Genomic DNA, 25,343 nt, shown 5'->3' with positions numbered 1-25,343 from the left:
TGTATCTTGCTGTATATATGGAACCTAGGAATCCTCCACAGCTGGCAGCTTCTACTAGTTGTTTGGAGCTAGAATAAGAGGTGATTCTCTATGATAGCGATTTTGTTAGTTTTCTTAGTTTTTATCTTTGCTCTTTTTGTAGTTTGGGTTTTCTAATTATTAATGTGATTTCGTTTTGTTAAAGTTTATTGTCCTTAAACCAGCTTTGGAGACGTGCTGGAAGATAATTTTCCATGGGTCTCACACTTTCCTGTGTGTTTTGTGAACAGAGGCTGTCACTGCCTTTTTTCTTCTCTATCTTTTCAAGATTATTTCTATATACAGTGAGTAGCTTTGGAAGATGCTGTAGTGACTTCATAGCAGTGGTCAGGTTTGCATATCTCCCTGGAAGGTAGAGCTGGTGTCTCCTGCTAGTGCAAAGGGATAGGCATCTTTCCCATGGTTAAAGATTCCAGCTTCTGAAGTTTAGGGTTTCTCTCCTATAATGCAACACATTGCATGTGCAGGTGGCATGTGGCCCTGTTCAAGTTGCTCTGTGACAACTGGGGCTCAGGGAACTAGAGCCCAGTGGTCACAAGGTAATGTTGATATTCTGGCTACCCCTATTATTGTAAGTAACACCTTGTCTCTCACCCAGGAGGCTTCTTTCCTCTGCCAGCATTTATTAGTTTGTGACAGGCTAACTTGTTGGCTTGAAAGTAGTGTAAATCTCAGATCCTTCACAGGTCTTGACAGTATGTAGATAACAAATAAATGCATAAACAGCTATCTGAGTTCAGCTCAGAAATGTCAGCTTTTACCCATGTTTTTCATTAAAAACTGTATTATATATTGTATAAATGTAGCATCAGTGTTTCAAATTTTTTTCTACATTATAGTAAGTTTTTGGTATAAGTTTGCTATTTATATTTAATGAGAATTTTAAAAGCATAATAAACCATGCACTAAAATTGTATGTATGTTTATATAAACTTGTGTTTGGTTTGTTTTTGTTTTTTGAGATACAGTTGCACTATGTCATCCAGGCTGGAGTACGGCAGTGCAATCTCGGCTCACTGCAACCTCTGCCTCCCCAGTTCAAGCGATTCTCATGCCTCAACCTCCCGAGTAGCTGGGACTACAGTCACCTGCCACTAAGCCTGGCTAAATTTTGTATTTTTAGTAGAGACAGGATTTTGCCGTGTTGGCCAGACTGGTCTCAAACTCTTGACCTCAAGTAATCCACGCACCTCCACCTCACAAAATGCTGGGATTACAAACATGAGCTACGAGCCACTGTGCCCAGCCCTGTGTTTGTAAATACATGTCTAGTTATGTTTTTGCTTTTTTTGGGGTTTTTTTTTTTTTTTTTTTGAGACAGAGTCTCGCTCTGTCACCCAGGCTGGAATACAGTGGCGTCATCTCCGCTCACTGCAACCTCCGCCTCCCAGGTTCAAGTGATTCTTCTGCCTCAGCCTCCCTTATAGCTGAGACTACGGTTGCATACCGCCATGCCCAGCTAATTTTTTGTATTTTTAATAGAGACAGGGTTTCTATTAAACATGTTAGTAGTAGACAGGGTTTCTACTAAACATAGCCCCATATTAGCCCGGATGGTCTCTATCTCCTGACCTCGTGATCCACCCACCTCGGCCTCTCAAAGTGCAGAGATCACAGGCGTGAGCCACCGCGCCTGGCCTAATTATGTTTTTAAAAACAAATTATTGGTCTGCCTCGTCACATATTTATGAATCAGTTTTAATTCCATGAATGTCATAGTGATGTACTGTTTGCCTGTATTTCAGAATATTGGAAAGAAGATGACCTGTCAGGAGTTCATTGCAAATCTGCAAGGGGTAAATGAGGGTGTTGATTTCTCCAAGGATCTGCTGAAAGTAAGCATGGAACTATTGGTTTTTAATGTACGCTTATGTTTCTATTTGCTGCTTACTGCTTAATCCTAAGTAGGCTAAGGATCACTTTTATTTTGCTCTTTGCTTTTGGTTTTACTCGTGATGTTTCTTTTAAGCCTTGTCCTTGATTTTTCATGCTGCAGAGTACCCTAAGTTGATAATTTCTAGAAGTCTGTGTTATAATCAATAATACTGAGGTAAGTAAATTTGGAATGGTTGGTGATACAAATAGTGGCAGTTTTTGTCTGATTTATTTGTAAATAGACTATCAGAATTTGAGAAAGGTCACAAGGGTATATGCACTATGGAAACAGAGAAGCATTTGCGGGCTATAATGGAAACACTTCCAACTGTGTTCAATCCCTAGTCTCAGAGCCACTCAGGTTGTCTCTGGAAATAGATTAAATTAAATTGTCAGTAATTGTAGAGTGCCTGAACTATTTGCATTCAGCCTTATTATTGGTAACAATCAGCATATTTTTCCTCATCATCAGATTGTTTTCAAGGAGACAACAAAATCAACTTTGGAATTCATGCATGCTCCAGCATGGTAAATGAGAGGGGCATTCAATTGAGTACAAAATAATGATAATATGAATATTGTGGGAATGTAGGATAAGATGTGTCCATTGACAATGTGATTTTTATAGATCTCTATTTGATTCTAGCCTTTTTAAAAACTTAGTACACGTATAGGTTTCTTTTGGAATCAATTTCTTTAAATGAATTTTCGAGAAAGGTGACATTTGAATCAGCTGTGGTATGGAAATATATGACATGATATGGAAATGTGGAAAGACGTGTCCTTTGTTACGTTTTATGTAACTTTTAAGCTACATAGAATAGAGTTCTGCCGGATTTGGAAAGACATATCTACTATGGTAAATGAAAGAAGCCATTACGATGCGGTGATACGACATCCTTAGTCTTACTGACTTTATTTGCAGCACATTACAAAAAATTATGGAAAAAACGCAGGAAGAAAAGGAGCTTTCATTTATGGAGTAAAGAAGGCATTTTTTTAGGTCCTTTGTAGAGCAAATGCTGCCATTTCTAAAGATGTAATTCCAAATGGGAGCGGGAGATAAACGGTGCAGGATTGTGACATGATAAAGATGTTTTATATCTTCCATTGAATCCGTACGGTGTTAACAAGACTTTTTTCAGTCTAGTGGTATTTGCGTGGAAAATTACGGAGTCTCTCCCAGAGAGGATTTGTAAGGCTTTTATCAACTTATGTCAGAAATGAAAGTTGACAGGAAAATTTTCATAGTGAAGTTTTTAGAATTTAGTGCCAGGCTTATGGTAACCTGCATGACTACAGGCAAATTATTGGCTAATTCAGAACATAGTTGGTGGAACTGTATTAAACCATGTATGGTTGGTTAATATGCAGTCCAGAGGCTACTGTTCACCTTGAGTGAATGTGTGTTTTGACTTCATCTACCAAGAATTTGCCAGATGATTTGTTGCTGTTGTGCAATGGGATTATGTTTCTAAACCTCAGGAAAAATATGTATTATTTGTTTTTTTGTTGTTGTTGTGAGGTGATAGTGAAATGATACTGAAAATGGAGGTGTTTAGCATGGAGATTGTCAGGTGAAATATTGATTCTCTTCCATAACAAACCCCAGCTGCTCACCCGTCCAAGATAGTTTTCCATTTCAATAGGAATGGGTTTTATTGAAAATTTAAGTAAGAAAAGGTTTTCTTTAAACCATGTTTGTTTCATTTCTGTATTCTGTGTGCTGTTCATTTTTCCTTCCCTTTCCTCTCTTCTTGACTTCCTTTTGTCCTGGTTTCTTTTTATTTCTGTCTTTTCCTTTCTCTTTGGCTTTCTAGTTTTCTTTTGGTATCTTTTTTTCTCATTCTCTTTCTCTTAGGATAGCTGTTGCTGGATTCCCTGCTGAGATAAACTATTAGGTGGAATACGTACTTGAATTTTGGGGGAAATGCTGTTATATATGTGTTACACAGATACATACATACATAGAAACTTTTTAACGTTTGGTGTCATCTTACAGGTTTTTTAATATCCTGGTCATTCTCTCTTTCTTGCCACCTTTCCTATCTCCACGTGACAGGCGTGTGTGACATTCAGTTTATTTTTTGTGAGATAAAAGGAAAAATTATGACCTTTAGTAGGTTTCCTCATAATCATATATAGAAACTGCTAGATTCAATATCAAAAAAATGCTTAAAGTTACATAGATTAAACTGAGTTTTTCATTGTTACATATTGATCTTGATACTTTTAGATTAATTTGGATCAAAAGTAACATTTGGATTTATGTCTGTTCAGATTTCTTTGGCCCAGAAGTAACATTTGTACTTTTATGTCTGTTGTTCTGTGTTATTTTGTAGTTGGGAACATTATTGAAGGTCTGCTGTGTGTTTACTAGGTGTTGTGGGATTGGAAAAGATGGTGAAACCAAATGGGCACCTGTCCTCAGAGACCACAAACTACTGAGAAACATTGGAGGGGTCTTTCTCCATAAAATGGACAGTTACTCCATGTTGAAATAAAAGTATAAGCCAAATTCTGTTTTGTTTTCTAAAGAGAAAGGGTTAAGGTCTAAAAGGTCTAAAAAATAGACCTTGACATATTTAAATGTATGAGAAATGAAAAACTTGTGTAAAGTCCTTTAATTCAGAGAATTGAATTGGTATTTTGCTTTTGAATTTGCCTTATACTGTATTGAAGGGATGGATGATACGTTGAGCCCTTTTTTTGGTTTAAAATTCCATTGCAGTTTTCGTTGTTTAGTCAGTTAACCTAAACCGATATATGACTTTTTTCCCCTACGAGGTGCTTAGAGTATAAAATATGGATATCTGTAATAAAAGTGAAATAAGTTGGATATCAGAAGACAACCAGTGATAGGATATTACTTACGTTCTGCAAAGCAGAGAGCTGGGAGGAGGTGATGTTTGAGATGGTGTATTAGTCCATTCTCCCACCGCTGTAAAGAAATACCTCATACTGAGTAATTTATAAAGAACAGAGGTTTATTTCGCTCATGGTTCTGTGGGCTGTACAGAAAGCATGATGCTGGCACCTGCTTGACTTCTAGGGAGGCCTCAGGAAACTTAAAATCATGGCGTATGGGAAGGCAAGCACATGTTACATGGCCAGGGCAGGAGGAAGAGAGGGAGGAGGGAGATGCTACACATTATTAAATAACCATAGCTTAGGAGAGCTCACCCATCATCATGAGAACAGCACCAAGGGGATGGTGCTAACCCATTCATGAGAACTCTGCCCTCCTGATCCAATCACTTCCCACCAGACCCCATATCCGGTACTGTGGATTATTATCCAACGTGAGATTTGGTGGGGACACAAACCATGTCAAATGACCTTTTGAAGTATAGATAAAATACTTACTTGTTATCTTGGTTATTATTCCATTGCATTTCCTGCCCCTTTCACCCAAAGACATTCTCATATGTACCCCTCTCAACTACATGATCAAATCAAGACAGTAATTCATTTAACAAAATAGGCCAGATCATCTGGTATGATTGGCATAGTACAGATGAACACAGAAAAGTCTGTTATTGTCTTACAAGTTTCTGAATAACACTGTGATCATGTTTCTGCGGGCTCCACCCATCCCAGCGGTTGGATGTGGTTTGTATTCGAGCATCTTTGGGGACAATGTGGAAGAGAAAGGGGAGGTTCTGCTTTGGGTCTGACAGATTTAGTAAAACATTCCTAAGGCTCTAATAAGTATTACAGCTGCTAAGGACATGAATAAAGAGGGATAAGAATGGAGAATGCGGGCTAGCTCTGTATTGTAGGCTGTGTTTTGAAGGACAGTATAGTATGAGGATTGAGTTTATGATTTGAGAGCTGTACTTGACTGGGTTCTAATACCAGGTTCTATCTGTTAATAGTCAGGGGACTATGTCAAGTAAATGCTGTATTTCAATGCCCTCATCTATAAAACGGCAGATTTTATTAGTACCCACTTCATTTGGTTATTTCAATACTTGAATATATATATATGTGTGTGTGTGTGTGTATAGCTTTTAGAGTCCTCACATGTAGTAAGTATTGTCTGTTAGCTATTAAAACTTTTTATTTTTGATATTATTTTACCTAGCCTAAAGTGGGCTGGAATGGGACCCTATCCCTTCCTGCAGGTACCTGGGTTTAAGATTTTTTAGAGGCAAGTGAGATTAGTTGCAGTTGTCAAAACCTCTCCCCACCTTCCCTTGTTAGCTTGCTGCTTTCCAAGGATACCTATTCTCTGCTCTTTGAAAGGAACCACCTGTGACGACCTGAAAATGAACCTTGCTTAACCCTTACCTTTTAACCTTGTTAACAGCTTCTTTCTCCTGGGTCTATCCCTCTTCCCCCATTTTTATACCTTACATTTGGTTTGCGTTTTTAGTGACTTCCGTCTTTGATGCTGCAAGAGGGGAAGTACTTAGGGTACATTGGCTCTTGGACTGGTCCTGGAATTTTGAAGAACCTTTGAGGAAGCAAACTAGTTCATATTCTCCTAAGATCCCAAGATGGTCCTAGGATATTGGAGATATGAATTATTTGAAGTGATTAAAATATCCCTGGGGGAAACAAGGGTTGCTAGAGATCGGCCTTCCAAATGGAGAGGCCTTGGTCTGAAGGATCAGGTCCAGGAGTTGTTGGGATACTGCTTTGTCTCGCCGCAATTTTTATGGACTCTCAGCCTGGGAACGTCTTTCACTCAGTCTCATCGGCGGCTGATACCAATGAGTGAAGTGTTAGCTTTTGATTATGTGCGTATTTCTGAAACTCTTCACTCTGTAGACTAACCTTTGAAAATTCGTAACAGCCCAGATACGGAATCAACCTAAATGTTCATCAGCAGATGAACAGATAAAATGTGGTAGATATGCACAGTGGAATACTATTTGGCCTTAAAAAGGAGGAATTCTGTCATTTGTGACATCGATAAATCTGGAGGACATTACACTAAATGAAATAAGCCAGGCACGGAAAGACAAATACCGCATGATCTCGCTTACAGTGGAATCTAAAAAAGTTGATCTCACAGATTTAAGGAGTAGAATGGTGGTTACCAGGGTCTGGGGATGGCGGGGATTTGAACAAAGGGTACAATTTCCTTTAGACAATATAAATAAATCTTGGAGCTTTGTTGTATAGCATGGTGACTATAGTTAATAACATTATATTGTTTATTTGAAAATCACTAGAATAGATTTTGAATGTTCTCGTCACAAAACAGTTAAGTATGTGCGGAGAGAAATATGTTAATTAACTTTATTTAATCATTGTACAGTATATATGTATACTCAGAATATCACATTGTATACCATAAATATATACAGTTTTCATTTGTCAATTATTAAAAATCATAATTTTCCTGAAAGTTCCTCTATCTTGTGTTCAAAATGCAGTGTCTTGCTCCTCTGCCTTTGTGTTCCCTGAATTTTATTTCTTCTGAGTTTCATAGGAAACCCCTGTTCTTGATTGTAACAGAAAAGCTGCATTTCTATCTTCTATTGAAGCTGCTCTGCATCTCTGTCCTGTATCGACGCTGCTCTGTGTCTCTGTCCTGTATCGAAGCTGGTCTGCGTCTCTGTCCTCTATCGAATCCGCTCTGCGTCTCGGTCCTCTATCAAATCTGCTCTGCGTCTCTGTCCTGTATCGAAGCCGCTCTGCGTCTCTGTCCTGCATCGAAGCCACTCTGCGTCTCTGTCCTCTATGGAATCTGCTCTGCGTCTCTGTCCTCTATCGAAGCCGCTCTGCGTGTCTGTCCTGTATCGAAGCTGCTCTGCATTTGTAACTCTATTGGTTGATAATCCTCCATTTGTCATTATATACAGAAAAGACACACGGCCTTTCAGTGATGGTCACCAGGTATTTATATATTTAGAGATGAAATGTCCGTTTGAAAATGTATTCACATGAAAGAAGGGAAGACACTGAGAAAAGACAAGGCGATCCTGGCAAATGGGGTAGGAACATGTAGGGTGGAAGGTCAGTTATTGACTGTCCCATCATTTCATTCTGAAGAGACATCTAGACTGTAGATTTTGACATGACATGAACCCAGTTGTTTTCTATCCCACTTTCCCATTGCCACCTACCATTTAATACTGAGATACTGCTCTCCTTAGTATTTTTATTCCAGTCATTGTTAGAATTTTTTTTTTTTTTTTTTGGTGGGGGTAAGCAGTTAAATTCAGTAAGTACCAATGGAGAGTAGAAGTAAATTAGCTGAAACAGTCTCTCCTTTAAGAATTTTTATGTCAACTTACTGATGGAGAAAACAGAAGCAACAAAAAGTTCCACATATTTGCAAAGAAACTAAATATTTGTGATGAAACTGAACACAATTTGCAGAATGGTTAAAAACATACCTCGAATGTATTTAAATACATAAGTAGCTCTAAGAATAATTCTAGTTACAAGGCAGTGTCACTGGAAATAATTAAAAAGGTAGGAAAATCTTATAGAGACCAATGAATATGACAGTGTTTAGGTTATTGCTTACTATTAGATTTTGACATTAAAATATTCTTTAAATATTTATTTTTTTATTGAAATTGCTTTCCTTTGGAATTTATGAACTTTAAAATTAGCATATCTTCACTTAAGGGAAGACCAAAAGTTTTAATGCAGGAGAGAGAGAGTGTGTGTGTGTGTCTGTGTGTAGAAAGGGTTAGTTAAATTGAAAGGATGTGAACCAGTATGCTTGGCCGAGCAGGATTTATAGGCTTCATTCCATGAATGGAATGATTAAAAAAAAAACAGTAAATTAAATTGTTACATAGTCTATTGGTTAGAATCCCAATAAAAGTTGTCATTCAAATGCATTTGTTTTCCCTTGCTTTCTCAAAGGACAGAGTTCAGGCAAGGTTCTTTTAGGAGAAGGTTCCAAGAATATGTAGGATACCTCCATCCCATTTTTAACCTATCTTGTCAGCTGAAAGGATTATATATTTTGTTTTAAACATAATTTTCTCATTTGGTTTTCTTAGGGGAAAATAATTTGTGAAAATGATAAAGGAATTAGCCAAGAAAGTAGAATTTAAACACACTCAAAAGATCAGCAAAGGTAAAACACATTTTAAATAAAGATTAATGCATCTTTTTGGACAAGGAAGAAACATAATTAGGAAATATAAAATGATGCTGTCAAATTTGTAACCATTAGGCTTTTTAATCAGTTACAGCCATATGTAAGGGTAAACAACAACAAATGAATCATCCATTAAAAATCTAGAGATAAGGAATTTTTTGTAAGTTCAAACCACAAAAAGGATCTGTTTACACAGAGTGGCAGCAAGAGCTATAATGATTCTTCTTTGAAGGAAAAAAAAGAAAGAAATACAAGAGCAAAACTGACCCAGCTTTCTTTCCGAGTTCCATCAACCCCTTTCAGCCAGGGAGAAGATTGGAAATTTAGCACTGACAATTGCCCTACTTTTTAATATTTTCTGTCAGAAGGCTTAACCTACGCAACAGGAAGTCTTTTTTCTGTATTTCATCTTCCCATCCCCATTGTTACTCTCTCCTCTCTGATCTTTACTTCCTGATTATCACTGAGTACAAGTATAACTAGAGACATCAGAATGAGACTAGGTTTTATTAATGTCAGCGTTCTAGTTTGTGCTATCATACTCTAGTTTTGCAGATGTTACCATTGGAGGAGACTGGGTAAATGGCACAAGGACTATGTTCTTTTCTTAAAACTGCCTGTGAGTCTGTAATTCTCTCAGTAAAACAATGATAAAAATAATGAACACGTCCACTCTTAAAAAAAAAATGGGGTAGTTTGTCTATTCAGCCAGAGGTTTTAGGCATCATAAAAATTGGCTTAATGACATTTTACTACTCTTGGTCATTCTTTTAAAGTGCTGAGTATAGTATAATGACCAACAGTTCAGGTATAACTATATAACAGTATTGAAGACGCTTGATGTTTTAAGAAAAAGACAATGGGAATGGTTTCGAAGAATTGAAAGCTGGAAAGTAACATGATCCTATGTTTGTTATCATGTTTTGCTCTGGATGTTTGAAGAATTGTTTAGGAAAGTGGAAGTGGAAAGATAGTAAAATTGCAATTGTCTATGTGAGAAGGATGGTGACTCAGATGCTGGTCGTGACAGTATTGAAGGAAAAAGTATTGAATTATTTTGAGCTTACTATTAGAGATTCTATTGCTAGACGGGTTCCTGATTGCCCTTACCTGAATGAAGCAGAAAAGAAACCAAAAGTAGAACCTGAATTTTCTCTTCCCAGTTAATTGTTTGTTTCTTTGGTTTTGCGACAGAGTCTCATTCTATTGCCCAGGCTGGAATGCAGTGACATGATCTCTGCTCAGTGCAACCTCTGCCTCCCGGGTTCAAGCAATCATACTGCCACAGCCTCCCGAGTAGCTGGGATTACAGGCATCCACCACCACGCCCAGCTAATTTTTTTTTTTTTTTTTTGTATTTTTAGTAGAAATAGGGTTTTACCATGTTGACAGGGCTGGTCTTGAACTCGTGACCTCAAATGATCCACCCACCTCGGCCTCCCAAAGTGCTGGGATTACAGGCGTGAGCCACCATCCCCAGACCCCAGTTAATGTTTAGTTGACCTGTTAGGCTGAATGTCATGGAAGGCTGTGTGGCAGAGTGAAATGAGTAGTTACAAATGTGGAAAGTCATCCCAATATCTTACCTTGGCCAGGCAACTTAATCCTTTTCAGTTTTCTCAGGTATGGCATGGAATAAAAATGCCTTCCTCTAAGAGTGGTTAGAATTAAATTCAGTGAGGTGTGTTAAGTGGCTAGCAGTGTGCCCGTGTGGAATGCACTAGTTATTCTGACTGGGTTATGAAAGTCCCTGGGCTCTAAGCCTGTCTTAGTGTTGCTCGCGACTAGTGGCGGCGCCCCTGAGTGATCATTTCACTTTGTGCCTGAGTTTCCTCATTTGTGAAAGAAGATATTTGGCCTGTGCCCATAGTTTTCAGGTTTTCGGTTTAGTCTCCTGGAGCCTGGGTCCAGGGTTCACCCTTCCCTGTCACCACTCCCCTTCTGCTGCAGAAGTTGTTCTCTTTTTCTGTCATGTTCTAACTTCTTCAGGTGATGTCTTGTGAGCAAAATATTACACGGCAAAAAAGAAGTTGGAAAAACTTCACAGGGCGATCTTGTAAGGATCGTTTCAGTCTAAGTGCTGGGCATTTTCTCAACATTGTTTTTTTTCTTTGTGAATCCAAATCACATTTCTTAAGTTTTAACTCTCACCTTGTATTTACTGGTTTAGACAAGGAAGTATATACTTAGTAGTGGAACCAGAGAATGTTCTGATTTAAATCCAAGAAAATTGCTTTTGTCATCACAGCATTTTCAAAAGGTTATTCCTAAAGAACTATACAAGAGGAAGAAGCAGACCTCAGTCGGAAAAAGGTCTGAACTTTTTATGAAGGAAAAGCCTGAACTGAATTCTCAAAAATACTTGATCTGAGTTATATTCGGAGTATGTAGCTGAAAATAGCAACTTATGGGTGGTATTTAAGTGTAGCTAAAAAAAGAGCATCAACTGTTGCCTGGAGTAGGTGAGTTCTTTCCAAGTGAAGGTCATGGAAACCTGGTAGCAACAGTATCCATGGAGGAAGAGGGCTTGGATGCGTGTCCTGTGTCAGTCGGAGAGCCTTTTAAGAGAAAAGCTAGGTTTGCAAGCTTTTTGAGAGAAAAGCTTTAAAGGTTCTGGCTTAAAATACGGAATATTGCTGCTTTCTTCAGTAAAGCAAATCAAGCTGAGTTACATGATGAAGGGTGGGTGGCGTGTTTCTGCTTCTGCCCTCCCAGTGCAGGTCTGGCAGCTTGCTTTCACTTTGAGTCACATGCTCATCATGGGCAGAATAACGATGCTGCTTTTGGTGTGATTCAGACCGTGAATGAAAAACGGTGATGATAATGAGGGTAATACTTTGAAGTAACTGAAGATCCACAAATCATGTTCATGCGTTTTCTTAAAAAAAAAACAGATTTACCAAAAAGAAGTCTGTTAGAACGTTTCAACAGAACAGATAGTGCTTAAGAGTACAAACAGATTTTTAACCCCCCAAAAAAAGAAAAAAGGAAAAAAAGATTGAGTGTTAGTGGTTGTAATCATTAAGGGTACTGTAATGGAATATTAATGATTCCCAGTGGATTTTATTTTCAATTTGATCATGAAGAAGTGCTACAGAATTTCCTATTGAGATGTATCCATGGACGTTTAAATGTTTGTATGTTTGGAGCATTTTTATTTTTATTTATTTTATTTTATATTTTATATTTTATTTTATTTTATTTCATATTTTATTTTATTTTATTTTGAGACAGGATCTCACCCTGTTGCCCAGGCTGGAGTGCAGTGGCACGATCTCAGCTCACTGCAACCTCTACCTCCTAGGTTCAAGCGATTCTCCTGCTTCAGCCTCCCGAGTAGCTGGGATTACAACCATGCACCACCACGCCTGTCTAATTTTTATATTTGTAGTAGGGACAGGGGTTTCACCACGTTGGCCAGGCTTGTCTCGAACTCCTGACCTCAAGTGATCCGCCCACCTTGGCCTCCCAAAGTACTGGGATTACAGGCTTGAGCTGCTGCACCCAGCCTCGTTTAGAGCATGTTTAAAGTGTCATAACAGTCCAGGATTGCTGCCCCTCTTGCTAACATGAACATGTATTATTGATATGAATGTAACTGGTCACATTGTGAATAAAAACCACCCTCTTTTTGCTTATGATATATCAGGAGACTGAGGAGCTCCTTGCGATTGATGCCCTCCTTTCAGCAGACCAGCAGTGCAAGGATAACTGGAACTATCATGGCAAATATTCTATCCTGAACATGGTATTTACATAGCCACTAAGGATACAGAAAAACAAATTTTATTTTAAAGGCATTTGTAGTTATACAGTCAAAATATCCCATAAAGGAAAACAATTTGTTATTATAGTAATGCTTCACTTAGCTAAAGGTCGTTTTTTGAAAAAGACTCAAAAAGTTGAAAACAAGCAAAAAAATAAAAATAACTCTCAATAGCCACAATAATTAGAGTCCATGTATTAATAACTGACCTCACAAATTTCACACAGACCTTGATTTAGATCCTCTTTTTTAATAATACCCACAATTAGTTTTCACTTTGAAATGTTTGGCCTGATCCTCCCCCTGGCATATCATAATCCCATGGGCCTGTAGACATAGGTGAATACCAGCATACAAGTCCCTGCTGACCATCACTGAGCCAGCTCTTCAGGGGCAAGTTAATAGCCACATCCAACTGATTTTAATAAAATGAATTTAATAGAACACAAACATTTAGATTATTACATAAACTTTTCAGTTGAAATTATTTATTTATTAATTTTGAGATGCAGTGTCACTCTGTCACCCAAGCTGGAATGCAGTGGCATGATTTCAGCTCACTGCAACCTCTGCCTCCCAGGTTCAAGCGATTCTCCTGTCTTAGCCTCCCGAGTAGTTGGGATTACAGGCACCCACTACCACGCCCTGCTAATTTTTGTATTTTTAGTGGAAACAGGGTTTCACCATATTGGTCAGGCTGATCTGGAACGCCTGACCTCAAGTAATCCGCCCACCTCGGCTTCCCAAAGTGCTTGATTTACAGGCCTGAGCCACTGCACCTGGCCTAAATTGAAATTATTTTAAAGAAACAATTGTTTTCTCAGTTTGGCCATGAAGTAGAAGAATGGAGTTCAAGGAACTGATGTTCCTTAGATAGAGGGGCAGTAGCAAGAAGTGATTTGCTAATGAGATAAAGAGAAAATGTTGAAACCTTAAAGGGCACTAGGTCTCCAAATGGAACAGCTGGAGTTGTTTTGAAGAGAGGCATTCAAATCTGTGTAGTCAGTAGCCTCTCAGAATGGCTGCATTACAGCTCTGCAAAGTAATGGATGTACTTAATGAGTCATCAGAAATGTTACATTTTGTTTACTTAGTTTGATTAAGGAGACAGAGAGTATGAAATAAAGTAGAAAGATTGCCAGTAAAAGTATTTTTTGAAGATTTTTTTGCCATTTAAAGAAATTAGCTTCAATCAGAAAATTCACTAATGTAGGATAATTCATTTCACTATCCAAAACCATTCTTGAACTCTGTTCCCTGTCAATGTTGGATTTTTACTGTTATTTTAAGCATTTTATTTGCTTGTTTTAATTGTTTTAACGTTTACTCTTCCCTTAAACTCTCCATAGATAGCAGCATAGTTTTTGTGCTTAATTGTTGTTTTCTCAGAAACACCAGAAGCCACATTATCCACATCTTGCAATGAAGTATTTTCTGGATAATGCAGGTATGTGAACCTTCCTCTTCACAACATACCATCTCGTTAGAGGGAGTTCACACATTCTTTTTTTTTTTTTGGAGTTAGTCTCGCTCTGTCGCCCAGGCTGGAGTACAGTGGTGTGATCTCAACTCACTGCAACCTCCACCTCCTGGGGTCAAGTGATTCTCCTGTCTTAGCCTCCCGAGTAGCTGGAACTACAGGCGCGTACCACCACTCCCGGCTAATTTTTGTATTTTTAATAGAGATGGGAGTTCACCACATTGACCAGGCTGGTCTCGAACTCCTGACCTCATGATCCACCAGTCTTGGCCTCCCAAAGTGCTGGGATTACAGGTGTGAGCCGCCGCACCCGGCCCACACATTCTTATAGTTCTGCTCATCATCTCCCCAGACTGTCTGTTGAGAAGAATCCTGATACCTTCACACTTTCTCCCAGAAAAAATGAACTACTCTATTCATTGGGAAACCACTGCCATTTGTAAAAGACCACAAAGGGAAGTCAGTTCCTGCTCCTGGGGAAAAGAATTTCACCATGAGGTTACCTATTCTAAAAGCAATCAGAAGCAATTATTGCTTGAGATTGCAAGATAGGTACATTGTTACTCTTTTTGCCTCATTTCCATGTTCTTTCACTCCCAGAAACAGAAATGAAAGGCAAATATGTATACTCAAAATAGTATCTCGAAAGGTTATTTGCATTTCAGGTTGTTTGTCATATGGTACAGACTTAGACAAAAATAAACAAATAAATATATATTTGAAAAGAAAGGGATTTTGAGAACATACTGATTAGATGGTGGTATTGCTTTTCACTTGCATTTGATCTTCTTTCCTTCCAGTATTCTTTTTTTTTTTTTTTTTTTTTTTTTGAGATGAAGTCTTGCTCTGTCGCCCAGGCTGGAGTGCAGTGGCCGGATCTCAGCTCACTGCAAGCGCCGCCTCCTGGGTTTATGCCATTCTCCTGCCTTGGGAGGGCAAGAGATCCTCTTGTTGGCCACAGGATGCCTCATACCTAGTGTAATTCTTAGAACAGATCAGATACTCAACACATACTCGTTAAAGAAATAATTTCAGTTTTCTGTAAAACACAGTGGCAGTGATTCTGCACGAACAACTTGATATTGTGTGTAGAATTGTTAGTGTGTTTAAGTATATACATAATTTTGTATTTTATTTTTTGAGAGGAGTTATACCTATAATCAGATATTCAGATGGATGTTTGTTTCCCAGAATATTAAGAGCCATAAGCTAGGATTTCCCAAGTGTGCAGATTTTTACACTAGTGGTTTAATTATAATAAACAAAAACATTAGGAGAACAGAGACTTTTTCCCCCAAAGCACACTTTTATTCATTAAGGCCCTGCTGTGTGTCAGGCTCTATAGCTGGGTTACAGGTGCGACTCTTATTTAGGCCATGCCATTCATCTGTTTCAGAATTTAGTAGATAACGGGTATTGGACAACTACACAAATGATGAACTGCTTTACTCAAAATTATATATTAAATGTGTAGGTACAGAAGGCATGCTCAATAGATTTGCCATATTTGGCAAAAGTCAGAAGCTGTATCAATATAAAACTTAATAGGATTCCTGAGTTCTGGCTTTGGTAAAGGCTGCACTAAATATATTGCAGGGAGCAAGGATGAATAAGACATGAATTTTGGCAGGGTGCGGTGGCTCACACCTGTAATCCCAGCACTTTGGGAGGTCCAGGCAGGTGAATCACCTGAGTTCAGGAGTTCAAGACCAACCTGGCCAACATGGTGAAACCCTGTCTCTATTAAAAGTACAAAAATTAGCTGGGCGTGGTGTTGCATGCCTGTAATCCCAGCTACTCGACAGGCTGAGGCAGGAGAATCACTTGAACCTGGGAGGTGGAGGTTGCAGTGAGCCGAGATGGCACTACTGCACTCCAACCTGGGTGACAGAGACTCCATCTCAAAATAAAAAATGAAAAAAAAAAAGTCATAAATTTTTCCCTGAAGGAATTTTAATCTGGTACAGTAGTTGTCAATCTGGTTACACATTATAATCAATTGGGGCCAGAGGAAAAAAAGTAGGCTGAAATATTCTCACTGAGATGGAAAACTGTTAAGATGGCACAAACATGTTGGAGAAAGGTCTGTTATGTTCTTACAAAGCTAAACATACCTACCCTATGAACCAGTCATTCAAGAGAAACAAAAGCGTATGTTACAAGAATAATCACAGCAGATTTATTGCTAATAGCACCAAACTGGAAACAACCCAAATATCCACAAACAGGTGAATGGATTAAGAAGCTGTGGAATATCCATTCAGTAGAATATTGCTCAATGATGAAAAAGAATGAACTGCGGATACACACAACATCATGAATGAAAGAAGCTTTATATGAAAGTAAGAGTATGCACTACATGTTATTTGAAGTTTTAGGATAGACAAAAATAATGTGAGAAAAGGTCAGAAAGCAAAGGTTCGCTTCAGGGATGTGAGGACGGGAATCCTCTGGAAACACATGCAGGAACTCTCTGAGTCATGCTAATATTAATGTTGGGGACAATATCGTGTGGGGAGATAAAAGCAAAAACTTGCTGTCTTCTCCCTGCTTTTCCTTCCCCCTCATCAATTTTAAATGTCTGGGAATGACACCATATGTGTTTTTACAAAGCTCTCAGGTGATTCTCATACTCAGTGAGAGTGGAAGTATTAAATAGGATGTAATATGAAGGAGAGTGTGTTAGTTTCATATTGCTGTCGTAACAGATCGCCACAAACTTAGTGGCTTGAAACAACATAGATTTATCATCTCATTGTTCTGTGGGTTAGAGGTTTGGGTTTGCTTGGCTGGTTCTTCTACTTCGGGTTTTTCCATTCCCAAATCAAGATTTAGGCAAGACTGTTTTTTTCTGGAGGCTCTGAAGGTGAACCTGCTTCAAGTTCATTAAGCTTGCTGGCAGGATTAAGTTCCATGTGGTCACAGGACTGCAGTCCCCATTTTCTGGTTGGCTGTTGGCCGGGGTCCTTCTCAGCTTCTAGCAGTCACCTTTAGTCCTTGGCTTGTGGTCAGCTACCTCCATTTTGAAAGCTAGTAGAGATGACCCAAGTTCTTCTCACTCTACGGTACTGTCTGTCCTCCTCGTCCTCCTCTTTTCGCCTCATCTCTATCTGGTTTCCTCTTCTGGTGCATCTTCTGAGTGACTGTTCTCCCTTCCTCTTTGATGGTCTCGTATGATTACACTGGGTCCACCCGGATAATCCAGTATAATCTCCCTATATTAAGGTTAGTTGATTAGTAACCTTAGTTCCATCTGCCAAGTCGCTTCTTAGCAGTGACAAGATGAACATTTGATTAAATCATCAGGCGATGAGACTCTTAGGGGGCCAGCATCTTTAAAATCCTGCATAAATGTGGAATTACGTATAAAATTACTGTGGGATTGTAGAATAAAGAGAAGTGACTTTCAACTGGGCACCATCTGGAAAAGCCCCTTTGAGATGGTAGCATATCGTTGTCTTTTGAAAGGTAGTTCCGATGGGGCTGCGGCGCTGGAGTAGAAGGGACTCTAGTTGGGGGTAACAGCTTAAATGACAGTGTGGAGACAGGAAGGATGACAATGTGTGGTCCGCTTAGAGCAGCCATATCCCTTGAATGTACTCCATGTGTGTTAGTTACTATTTACAGAGCTATTCAGGCTCCTACCGTCAGATTTTTCTAGATCAAAGTGGAAATAAGAGGAATGTCAAGAAGTTAATTGACACTTAGCATGCAGAATCACTCTTTTAAAAGAACTAAGGCAGTGCAGTTGTGTGGTATGGTTGTTGTACCACCTTCTCTTTGGCTGTTAGAACTGAGTAGAGTTATGCATGAAAACATAAAATCTGATTTTCTTACTTCTAAACTTTTAAAAGCTCCATATCTACTGATACAAACCAGAGAATGTGGCCTTTGGGAAAAGTCTCCCACTCTCCTTTTGTATTGCCCCACAGAGCTTCCCTCTGTGACCATTTTTAGTGGGCTTTGTACCCTACTTTAGGTAGGTGATAACATCAGCACAGTCGCAGCTTGTGTGGAGAGATGATGAGGTCATGTTGGCAGGTCCTTGGTGTCTCTAAACATTACTGCCATATTATAACTGATTTTTTACAATAATTCCACAGAAAGGAAAATCTTTATTAGCATTACTCTCTACCACTTCCCTTCCTTTTCACCTAATTTACGTATAAGCTTTAAAAAGTGACGTACACCTTTTTATTTTGAAAGCATTCATCTATACAAAGGAGTCACAGAATACTTGCTGCCAACCTTTGAAAAATACAAAGGATGTAACTGCCCACAGTTGCTTTTATTCAGCCTTCTAAAGTGTGTATACATAAGGGCTAAAATAACAAAACCAGTGCAGCTAGCTGGTCCTTTTTTCGCATGCTGCATATGAGAAATAGGATTCAAAACGGAAGTTACGGTGGCAGAAAGCCAAGGGGTCTTTTACAAGAGATCAACAATTTCACTTGCCTTTGGTGACTCATATTTTGCCCTTAAAGCTTCTAGTACATACTAAGCCTTCCATAGTCTTTCCAAACATTTCTTTGTCTCTCTTGCCAGCGTTTGTTTTCCTTCCTTCTCTTCCCACCTTCTACCCAAACCTGAAGTGCTGGTCATGATGATTAGAGGCCTGCAAAAGGAAACTCGTCGTCTTCTGTGTCTTTCTTTTTTTTTTTTTTTACTCACTTTGAGAAGAAAAATAGCTTTTTCTTGGAGTTGCTCTCTGCATTCTGAGCAGACATGGGTACACCTGTAATTCATATAATAGTTAATTGGCACCATTTAGCAGCTGGAAAGGAAGCACTACCTTCCTTACCATGTGGCAGTCTCATTCTTGTCACCATCCAGCCATATTCTCTGCTGGTGTTCTGATTAAAGTTTGGTGCTTTCGGACTCGGAGACACTGCGAACTGTTTCTGATTTCATCTTTTTCCATTCATTTTCCCACTTTAATATGCTAAGGTATATTTTCTGATAATTCAGAAAAATTGCTGTCGCTTTCACCTGTAGTTTTCTCTTCCTGCTTCCACAGTGCGTGTGACTTTGAAAATACTTTGCTTTGCCCATCTATTATGTCAGTTATGTCTACTTCTGGTTTCTTTTCTCTAGGGAAAATTGATTTTTTAAAAATGAAACCAAGCCTTTAGAAACTCCCTCAGGTAATTTCTTCCGGCTCTCATGTTCTTATATTTTCCTTGTTTGTAATATCTAATTAAAAGCTGATTATAAGGATCCTTCCAGTGTCGTTAACTTCAAGTAAACTGTGTCTGTAATCCTGCAGGTACCCACATACATTTTTATGAAAAGGGCAAGCTCCAATTTGTGGTACGTTTTTAAATCATTAATATTATTAATTGAAGATTTGTATTAATAATTGAAGATTTGGGGGCATTATTTGTATTTGAGAACCCCTTTGCAACCTTAAAATCTATAGTTTTCTAAGCTTCACATTATGTCATATGAACAAAGGTGGCACTGCCATTTAAAAACTGAGGCTGTCCATACACAGGTACAGAGAGAGAGAGAGAGCAAACAGGCAGATGGATGCGAGCACAAACACGGTGAGAAAATATCCATGCCTAAGGGCATTTCTTTCAGTGCCTCACTGAATGTGCCCTTCTACTCATTTGCTACGTGAAATCACAACCCTGGCGTTTGCCTTCTTAGGATACAAATTAATAATTAAGACCAACCAGTCCATGAAAACTCAAAGTGGAAAGTATAAACAGTAACAAATGAACCTAACTGTATTACAAATTAAGTATTTTGTAATTTACGCTAAAGGGAATGGAAAAGGAAAGAACTAACATAAATAGTTTTGAAAAACAGTATTTTAACTGGATGCCGTGTGGCTGAAGACAAAAAGAGCAATACAAAAACACTGTACTCCGGTTAGTAAATTTGTTTTTTACAGGGGTAAGAGCTGTTAATTCTGAAACTATTACTGATGCAGAATTTTTCTTCTCGGTCACTTTGCAAGCTGGGGACCCCGGGCCAGCAACCCCTCACCTGGGCCTCCCTTGGCCACACTGGTGCGCCCCAGCTTACCTGTGTTATCGCTTGTACCCGTGTTTGGTGGTTCCGGAGCTCTTAGACTGCACTCGAGAAGAATGAGGACATGCGGGGCATGGAAGGGTGAGGAGGGCAGAGAATAATTTTATTGAGTTATGAAAATGGCTTTCAGCAAGGGAGGGAGGGGGTTCCCCTGTGTGGCTGGGTCTGGCGCCCTCTATGGACTCAGAATGGGGAGTGCATGCTGGTTGGTTTGTAAGTATGCAAAAAAGATTAAAGCAAAAACACCACTCAAAGGTGGGCAGGACAGTGTAGAAAAACCAACTGGGAAAGGATAGGAAACCAATTAGGAAAGGGTATATGTAAAATAGGTGAAGGCTGGGGACGAATCAGAGGAAAGTACGCTAAAGAGGAAGACAGGTTCTTAGTTCGGTCCAAGGACTTAAGTTGTAGCTCAGCTTTCAGGCTTTAAACTGTCTTTGGCTTGGAGGTGGGGTTTTGTGGGGCACCTGCCACTGTCTCTGTAGGCGTTTGTCTGCCTCTATCATTACTTTATGCATATACTAGGATGTGCAAATAAGCAAACATACTACAGATGATAAGAGGCAGTTTTCTCTCTATGGGAGAAAGAAATTATGAATAAGGAACCCTGTAGTATTGGATTCCAGTTGACGTTATTAGTATGAACCCGTAATTTTTAATGTATGGGTTGATGCATGTAAATATACACCTGCATATATTTCTTAGCTCTGCCTGCCGAGGAGATCTAGAAGCACCGATATCTCAATACCAGTGAGCAGCATAGCTTCCAGATCTTGGTTTCTAAATACTGTTCAGCAGTAAAAGGGATCAGTGCTCTGTGGAGAAGTGGTTGGTTTTAGTCCTGGGGCAGGGAATATATAAGATGAGCCTGGAACATCTTGTGATGCCAGAAAGTAAGTAAGTGCTTAAAAGAGGAGAGCGGTGTGCCAGAAGGCCAACCTGGAGTAGCTCCTAATGGCCAAAGCTGGAACAATTTGAGCAAAAATGTGGTAGTATTAGATTGTATTCACAGGAGAAAATGAATATCCATTGAATACATTTTTAAAATTGTGGAGAAGGGACAGCTTTTTATTACTGTTAGAAAAAATGAACAATTGTAAAAGGAAAGAAGGAAATGGCAGATATCACACTAATTATCGTGGCAGGTAGATCCATTGAAGGATACTAAATTTAGTAGATGAAAGTTAGGGAAGAAACAGGATATCTGCCTAGTCTCAAAGTATCTCTCCCAGGATATTTATTCATTCTGAGGGGACAAATAGTAATTTTACAATATAGACAGCCCAAGATACCATCTTATCCAAGTGATCAAGGTTAACATCACCAGTGACAAGGCATCTCAACATCATGAAGCCTCTGATGCTCTAAGAAGATAACATCACTTCTCTTCCCCAGAATGCCTGACTTCATTGTCAACATGAGAAAACAGCAGCCAAACCCAAACTGCAAGATATTCTGTAGAATAACTGGTCCATCTTCTTTCGAAGTGTCAAAGTCATAAAAGACAAGGGAACACTGAAGAACTATCACCAATTGGAGGAGGCTGAGAAGCCATAACAACTGAAGGCATTGTGGGTTCTAGAGAGGATCCCGGAATAGGACAAGGGCAGTAATGGGGAAACTGGTGAAATTTGAATAAGGTCTATAGTTCAGTTAATACTATACCACCATTGACATCCTGGTTTTGATCATTCCACTGATAGTTATGTAAGGTGTTAACATTAAGGGAAGGCTGGGTGGAGGATTTACAGGAACTCTTTGTACTATTTGTACAACCTTTTCATAAGTCTAAAATTATTTCCAAAGAAAAAAGGAAGATGCTGGATAGTTAAACGTACAAAGGTATGTGTACAAGGACATTAATTGCAGCATTGTATGCAATAGCAAAAAATTGAGAAGAATACAAATCTCGATCAGTGAAGGATTAGGTCAGTTATACTTCATTCATGTAATGAATGCGGTTGTTAAAAAGACTGCGCAGAGTTATGAGTAGTGGTATGGATGTCAAAGTGAAGAGAAGGGGTTAAGAGTATAACTTCTGTATTCATGCTGCGTGGATTCTCTGATACTTAACACCAATTCTGTGACCTTGGGGAAATTATTCCTCTATCAGCTTCCTCATCTGGAAATGGGGAACAGTGAATATACCTGCTTATGAACCAGGAATGAGGTTTAAATGTGAAAATCCATGTAAAGCATACAAGATGGTACTTAACACATAACAAATATTTCATAAAATGAGTACCTAATTATTATTTTCAAGGTATTGATGGTGGGAAATGTCAATACAAAATTAAGTATGGAAGGATACCATTTGTGTTAAAATTCATATGTGAGAATCTTGAAGGTTAATATGTTAATAGTGGTGATGTCAGAGAGCAGCATATTAGGGAACTTCTGGGTTTTTGTTTTGTTTTGTTTTGTTTTGTTTTTTTGAGAGACAGGTTCTGCACTTTCACCCAGGCTGGAGTGCATTATAGCAATGCAACCGTAGCTCACTGCAACCACAAATTCCTGGGCTCAAGCTGTCCTCCCACCTGAGCCCCCTTCCAAGTAGCTGGGACTACAGGCATGTGCCACCAAGCCTGGCTAATTTTCTTACTTTTTTTGGTAGAGACAGGGTTTTTCTGTGTTGCCCAGGCTGGTCTCAAATTCCTGGCCTCAAGTAATCTTCCCTCTCGAAGGTACCCAGGGAACTTCACTCCAAAACATGACTCCGTGGTATAGTAGGTATTTTGAATGAAAGGTTCTTAGAGATTAGCAAATGTGGGAAGAGACTTTTCCCCTATCCAGGCAAAGACTGGACCCACCAAGGAGAAAACTTGTTTTTCCTTTAGCCTCCTTGTTATCTCATTATCTATTGCAACAAAGAATACTGAAGTATGTAAGCATGCTGGAACATTTTCTAGAGGGCCGTTTACAAATTCATCTATGTTTTCCCATCTGTTCATTCTCCTTGGTAATCATTGATTGCCCTTTGACAGAGTTCCCTGCCTTCTCTATCTCCCCGCTCCTCTATGAAAAGAAGCTGTAGGAATATGTTGGCCCCACTGGACTATTTGGGGAATCGCTCTGTGATTGTCCCTTGTACCTGTTAATAAATTGTATGCCTTTTTTGCTGTTATTCTGCCTTTGGCCAGTTGATTTTCAGTGAAAAAGGGCAAAGGGGAGGTTTGCCCTTTGTTCCTGCAATACAGTTAAAGAAGTATGCATAGCAACTTTAAAGAGAAGCCTGCTATCAATATTTATTAAGTAAAACCAGCCATGAAAACTGTATTTCTGAAGCTAAAGGCATCGCATAGTGTCCAAGGTCATATGATTTGTCCCTCACATTGGAAATTATAAGAGACCTGACTCTGCTCTCAGCCACTGAAAACTAGTCGATGTCTATAGTTCTCTGAAATGTGGATCTTAACTTGGAAGATTAACAAATTACTTTACTGTATAATTCTAGGCTGTGAAAGGTTATGGATAACCGAGGAAAGGATGGGTTTGACTAGCCCTTGGTCTTTATGAAAAATAAACCAAATGGCCTAAACTGTAGCATTTTGCCAATAATAAATAATTCTTGACATTGTTATTAGAATGATTAAACCCTGGAGTGGAGCACCAAAATGGTGATGTAATCTCCAGGACGAAAGTGAAAAATAGGAGAGATATCAATTGCTTTTTAATCTTTAGGTGGTGGGGGGCCACCTGAGTTACAGGGGGATCCAGAATTCACTAATACCTTCACAAAAGCCATCTATGTTGAGGTACAGTGTAGGTAAAATATATATGGAAATAACTACATGTTTTCAAAGAATATGCTTATATTTATATTTTGGATACAACATCAGTTTGTTTCATGATTATAAAGATTTTTTTTTCCATGCTTGGTTTGATGCCTGTGTCATTCTGAAGTTCTCTATAGCGCTTAGTAGGGAACTAAGCCTGACCATTCTAATTTAAATGTATACAGGTTGCATAGCAAATTTAAGGCCCATCTGTCTTTGTGGTTTTGGTGATACTAGGTTGGTTGGTTGGTTGGTTCTCTTTTTTCTTTTTTTGCTAGATCATACATAAAACAAAGTATACCAGGTTTCTTAAAGAAGTATATTGCAAGGAAATAGGAAGATGATTCTGAGAAATTAGAATAAAAGGTGAAACTTTCTTCTGTTCTCTTGGACTTGTGGTTCCTTTTTATATCTTCCCTATTATAGTCCTTTGAAATTTGAATCACTAAAGCTTTCCAAGGATAAAATGAAAATGTTGAAAGCATTATTTTCCTCATATTACTCCTGGTAATGTTTTTATACATTTTTCATCCTGGTTTCTTAAATACTTTTGTTTAAGTATACATTACTGGTTGACCAGCTATTTTTAAATCTTTTAGATCTCATTTCAGTTGTACTTTTTTTCATCAGGCCTCCACCTGCTTTTTTATCTGTTTGCAACAGTCACTATTTCATTTGTTGGTAACCATATGGCAGAGCAATTTTTTTTTTTTTTTTTTTAACAATAAAATTAGATGCAGTGTGTTGAAGCCCATATTGTTGTATCACAGTCTCTGGAGAGCTTAAAGTAGGTGGGAGAGGGCATCCCAAAATGCAGCATGCCGCTGATAGGACGGATAATCTTAGCACAGGATTGGATTTTAAAATACTGCATTTCAGAGGTGCCGACATATGTAGCTAGTGCCAGTACAAGAGTAGAGTCTATAGATGAACAGCACAGCTGCAGTGTTGGTGGAGTTTTCCCTCCTATTTCCCAAATACTTTGGTTTCTTAAATTCTTTCTTAAATTCTAGGATTTTTTTAAAACTCCTCTTCCTGCACACTGAAATTGTAAGATTTTTAATATGACATAAGCTACTCCCATGGACCACTGTTGTGAAGTTGAGATCGTCATGGTAACAAACTCTAGGGAAAGATCAATGGACTCTTGGAGTCACATCATCTTGGTTAAAGTTCTGACCCTGTCACTTACTGGCATTGTGACATTGGGCAAATTAAGGAGGCTTTCTGAGGCCACTTTCTCTAACCATAAAATGGAGATGACATCGCATCTTGTGAACAGTGGTTATAGGA

The 25,343-nt window shown here is 38.8% G+C and overlaps 1 protein-coding gene across 2 annotated transcripts in view; it reads left to right on the top strand.

The window, feature by feature from the left end:
• PSD3 (pleckstrin and Sec7 domain containing 3) overlaps nt 1-25,343 on the top strand; it is a 483,052-nt gene that overhangs the window by 244,402 nt on the left and 213,307 nt on the right. For both annotated transcript variants that reach the window (XM_023216635.2, XM_023216636.2), the window contains one exon: nt 1,785-1,874. In XM_023216635.2, coding sequence (XP_023072403.1) covers nt 1,785-1,874 — 90 coding nt within the window. The remainder of the gene's footprint in view (nt 1-1,784; nt 1,875-25,343) is intronic.

This window comes from Piliocolobus tephrosceles, chromosome 7, assembly GCF_002776525.5.
Source record: "Piliocolobus tephrosceles isolate RC106 chromosome 7, ASM277652v3, whole genome shotgun sequence".
In the NCBI taxonomy this organism is placed as follows: Eukaryota; Metazoa; Chordata; class Mammalia; order Primates; family Cercopithecidae; genus Piliocolobus; species Piliocolobus tephrosceles.
Note: the sequence above shows the minus strand (reverse complement) of the source record. Positions and strands in the feature narration are given on the sequence as shown.